A 5,209-nucleotide genomic window follows, 5' to 3' on the forward strand; every position below is an offset into this window, starting at 1 on the left:
AAATGATAAACTAAGTCTCAGCAACCAGTTTCCTGGCAAAACACCTTCCAACTCCCAATATACAACTATTTTTCTTTCCTTCCCCCAAAAGGAAAAGTTAAAGGGACACTGTCAACTTGAAAACTAGTCAGTTTCAAAAAGTGAGCTACAAGTAGTTTTAGATACTACACCCATTCTTGAGTCCCCTTTGACAATTTTGATGGTTTGACTATCATGTTTTCCTATTTTTAAGATGTTTTTCTTCCCCCTGTTGCTGAGTGAAAGATCCACACACAAACAAGATGGGAACCAACTGGCTATATAAGAGAAACAGTGGAAGTGACATGGTGCTGTCAAATGCACATAGGAAACAAAATGGAAAAAAAAAACCACCTTATCAAATCTATTTCAGTTATACACTTGGCAAGCATTTTCACACAGAAAGGGCCTGATTCTCAGAGATGTTGTAGGTACTCAGCACTTCTTGGGATCAAGCCTAAGATTTGTATAAAAGTTGTTACACAAAATAAAGTTGTGTGTAGTATTGCAGGCAGTTGAAATCACAGAGCTAAGCCAAAGTGAAGGGACTCTGGAAGATCAGAAGCAAGAGACAAGCTTGATGTAAATTACCTACTCCTTCCCACTGCTTGACAGCTGGTTGGTAGTGCTTCTCAGGGAGTATAAAAGATTTTGAGAGCTCATTCTTGTTGCCTCCATTGGGGACCCAAAACTCTCATTGATTTAGGAGCTTTGAGAAGCAATATGGCCCAGAGGAATGAGTACAGGGCTGGGAGTTAGGAATCTTAATTCTGGCTCTATCATTTACTCACTAGGTGGCCTTAGGGTGATTTACTTCAATTATATGCCTTAAGTTTCCTCTTCGATTCAGGCTATCCCCTTTTCATAGGCCTCTTATGAAAAATCGCTAGTTACTGCTTATATGATGCTTTAAATACACAGACCTATAGAAGTGTTTGTAGGTGAAGAAGGTGTTCAGGATCAAGTACTGAGACTTTCGAGTATGGTAGAATCATCAGGAAACATCAAAGGCATATGCTGTCAAAATTAGTGTGACTGACCCACTTTCTTCATTCCCCCCTTCCTTCCCAAGACTGAATTTGAAAGTCAGCATATACTGTGAATTATTTTCACTCCTCTCTTTTCAAGTAACTGTTGGGAAGCAGTAGTTAAAGTTGGTGACTAACTCTTATTAATTTTTTTTATATCACAGTAGATCCCAAAGGGCCCAATCATGGGCCCCAATGTGCTATAGGCTGTACAGACAGGTAGTAAAAGACAGTTGCGACTCCCTGCTTTTAACACTTGATAATCCAGTTCAAGCCAAGATTCAACAAGTGAGTGTCACAGACAATAGAATGGGAAGAGGTGACGGGAGAGTAGTAAGATAATATAGTGATATAACCTAGCAATGTGCAGAAGTTGATGGTTCAGAATCTTTTAAATATTATTAATTGTTAGTATTTTAAAGTTTCTCTATCATCCCATAGTCCCCCAGTCTTCCTTGACACTTCCTTACTAACTCCCCCTGCTCCCCATCTACCTGTGGAAAAAGTGACCCTGGTCTCTCTGCCTATTATATTTACATCATTAAATTTTAAATGTATGCATTTATTGTTTTCCTCCTTCTGGACAGTGTTATTATATATATACAAATTCTCTCAAAGTATTCCCCCCCCCCTTCCCTGTACATAAACCACTCCTTCCCCCTTGGGTGCTTTCTCTTTAATCATGCTTACATTAATTTAACTACTTAGAAATGGCTCACCCTTTCTTCCAATCCAGCAGCTTCCATAAACATCCTGAAAAGCAACCTGATCAGATGTTTCTGCTCTAGGCAGTAACATGGATTTTCTTTTCTAAGCAGTTTGGAGAGAGAGGGAGGGACAGGGGGAGAGAGAGAGTGTGTGTTGAGTTTTGCTGCCTGCTCCTCCCACAAGATACAACCTCCTGCTGCCAGTGCTGTCTGCAAAGCAGCATTTCAAACGTACTTAGACTTAGCCTGTGAGAAGTGAAGAGAAAGAGATCAGACCCTAACGGAAGAGGGTGGAAAGTAACACTCGGGATTTATCTTTTCCATTGATCTCTTTCCTATCATATGGATTTTACAAACTACACAACCTCCCCCAGAGCCAGACTTTTATCATGAGAGCCCTGAAGCTGGATCTCCCCTCTCTCCCCAAGTGATCAGAACTTTGAGGGGCAGGCACCAGCTGTCTTTAATGGTAAAGTATTTATTCCTGCTCCCCAGCCCACTGGATCTCTTTACCTCCCCTCCACAGGGAGCTGCGTGAAGGAGGAGAGGAGAGAGATGCATGTGGTGTGGCTCAGGCAGCCTGCCTCCTGGCTGCTGGTCCTGTGGCTGCGCTGCATCCTGGCTGATTTCACCTTGGACAATGAGGTGCACTCGAGTTTCATCCACCGGAGGCTGCGGAGCCAGGAGCGCCGGGAGATTCAGCGGGAGATCCTCTCCATCCTGGGTTTGCCCCACCGGCCCCGGCCCCATCTGCACGGCAAGCAGAACTCTGCCCCCATGTTCATGCTGGATCTCTACAATGCCATGTCGGTGGAGGAGGAGACGGCAGGAGAGGAGGGAGAGGGATTCTCCTACCCTTACAAGCCCATCTTCAGCACCCAGGGGCCACCCCTGGCCAGCCTACAGGACAGCAACTTCCTCACCGAGGCAGACATGGTGATGAGCTTCGTGAATCTGGGTGAGTCTCTAAGCCCCGTCCCGGGGAGCTCTGAGATGAGACTTTTTTTTTTGCGGAGGAGGGAGTGCCTGAGATTGGGATTAGTGCCTGGGGGCGAGATGGGGCAGATCTCTCCTGTGGGCAAAGGGAGGACAAGAATCTGATGGCACAAGTGTCTCTGATAGGGCCAAGTGTCTCTAATGGTGGGCACAGGTGGCAGGTGGCTCCGGTGGCAGGGCAGGGAAAATAAGTAGCCCGAGGAAAAACTACTTTTTTGTGTGATACGTAAATGGCAGTAATATTGAAATTCAGCCGGGCAGGGCTCAGTCCCTATTTCACATCAGTAGGATTTTTACAAGCTCCTGTATTGTGCTGAATCAGCTCTCACCCCACATGCCGAATTCTGCCTCCTACCCCTGCCACTGGTTATGCTGCCGGTCCCAGAGGTGGGGTTCTCCGGTGCGGGGCTTTACAAGAATCACGAGGGCTCTGGCCCGCATATTGAACCTCCAAGGAAGATGTGAAACCAGCACAAAGAAGTGGGCTGTAGCCCACGAAAGCTTATGCTCTAATAAATTTGTTAGTCTCTAAGGTGCCACAAGTACTCCTGTTCTTTTTGCGGATACAGACTAACACGGCTGCTACTCTGAAACCAGCACAAGACCATGAGCTGCCGCGTAGTTCAAAGCCCTGGGCTTGGAGTCCTGTAAATGATCACCCTGGCACTCGAGCGGCTGTAAATGGATGGAGTCCAGTGGAGCAGGGAAGGCAGCATTAACTAAATGGAAAGGGCCAAGCTGCTGAGAGTCTGTTTTCTTCATTGGCTGAGAGGGATTCCGTGGTAAATCCTTATTTACTCCTGCAGCTCTTTCTATTGACCGCAGTTTTAGGCAGCGAATTTGCCTTCTTTCACAAGCACATGTCTGTGGATGGGTTTATGCAAATGACGGGAAAGTTGTCACCTTTCAATGCAGCTCTAGGCCTCTAATTGGATGCCCTGGTCCAAGCTGAGTTCTATTTGTCTGCTGTAGATTGTATGGCCTTTTGGACTAACTGGTCAGGCTTTGAGTAAAACGCTGTCATGGCCAGCATTCTATTTTAAATATATAATTATAGGTCGGAGTTTGCTGTATCCAGTTTTAGCACTCATCACGTGTGGCTCTGAAACCACCGAATGTACAGATTGGGTGCCTACAATTTCAAGACCAAATCTGAACCGTAGTTTCAAAACAGGATCAACTCAAACTTTGCCTTAATGAGATGCAAGAGGGATACACCTGATGCATAAAAATAATAAACTGGTACAGATTGCAAGCACCCTTATCTTTAATACTGTAAAAAAAAATCCATCATTGTCTAGGACTTAAGGGTTGGCACTATGGTTCACACCATGGCCACCTAGAACTTCCTGGTGGCAACAGAATTTGAACCATAATCCTTCTCCTGGCACTTGACCTAAAGGAGAATCACTAGTAGCAGTATAAGCTCTATGCCACACAGTTGAATAGTTATGATTATATACAGTTACCATTCCCTTGCAATCTTGGTGATACCTGAAGATGGAGTATTCTATGCTGGACTACCAGTTTCCATGAGTCACACATCCATATTAAATACCATGAGCCTCACAGGAGGGCTCTATGAGCTACATTTGGCCAGGGTCTACACTTTTCTGAAAGTGATAATAGGTTCCATTTAGAATTATAATGCTTGTCTAATCTCTTTTAGGTATTTAAACCAATCATCAATAATACCTTTTAAAATCAAATATTTGAACATAGAAATTACAGTTGGTGGTTAAATATTAGAGTTTAAAGATAAGAGATCACGTTAACACTGTGCTTGCTGGTACCTTAGTTTTAAGTATAAAGTACAGTCTAAGGCTGAGAATGCGGGGACACTCAATAAGCTCTAACAGAAAACAAAGGATGTTGAAATAATGAAACTAAAATTCACACTTTTCTTTTTATATTCTAAAAGGAGGATTTTGTGAAAGGGATAAATAATTAATATGAGTCAACTCCAGATAAAGAAACATTTATCTCCAGGGGAATAATTATATCCTTTATAAAAAGCAAAGTTAGTTCCAATGTAGCTTTCATAAGTACAGCTCTAGGAACCCAGTCTCATACTCATTATGTAAGGAAAGATCATCTTTGAAGTCCATGGCAGTTTTGTATAAAACATATTAAGGTTCAGGCTCTAAAGTAGATTATATCGCACACAGACATTTTAGCCCAAAGTGTGATTATAGTGAAATTAGTCAACATATTATACAATATAGAACAGGGGTCGGCAACGTTCGGCACGCGGCTCGCCAGGGTAAGCACCTTGGCGGGCCGGGCCAGTTTTATTTACCTGCTGACGCGCCAGGTTCGGCCGATCGCGGCCCCCACTGGCTGCGGTTCGCCGTCCCGGGCCAATGGGGGCAGTGGGAAGCGGCGCAGGCGAGAGATGTGCCAAACGTTGCCGACCCCTGTTATATTCTTTGGATTACCCTAAACAATTCCTCCCTCTTT

The 5,209-nt window shown here is 44.2% G+C and overlaps 1 protein-coding gene across 1 annotated transcript in view; it reads left to right on the forward strand.

Moving 5' to 3' along the window:
- The first annotated feature begins 2,308 nt into the window (after positions 1–2,308).
- The window catches only part of BMP7 (bone morphogenetic protein 7), a 50,696-nt gene continuing 47,795 nt past the window's right edge, over positions 2,309–5,209 (forward strand). Inside the window, exon 1 of the mRNA XM_024201703.1 lies at positions 2,309–2,711. Within this exon, the coding sequence (XP_024057471.1) occupies positions 2,309–2,711 (403 nt within the window). The remainder of the gene's footprint in view (positions 2,712–5,209) is intronic.

Source organism: Terrapene carolina, unplaced genomic scaffold (genome assembly GCF_002925995.2).
Source record: "Terrapene carolina triunguis isolate 2854851 unplaced genomic scaffold, T_m_triunguis-2.0 Scaffold130, whole genome shotgun sequence".
NCBI classification, from domain to species: Eukaryota; Metazoa; Chordata; order Testudines; family Emydidae; genus Terrapene; species Terrapene triunguis.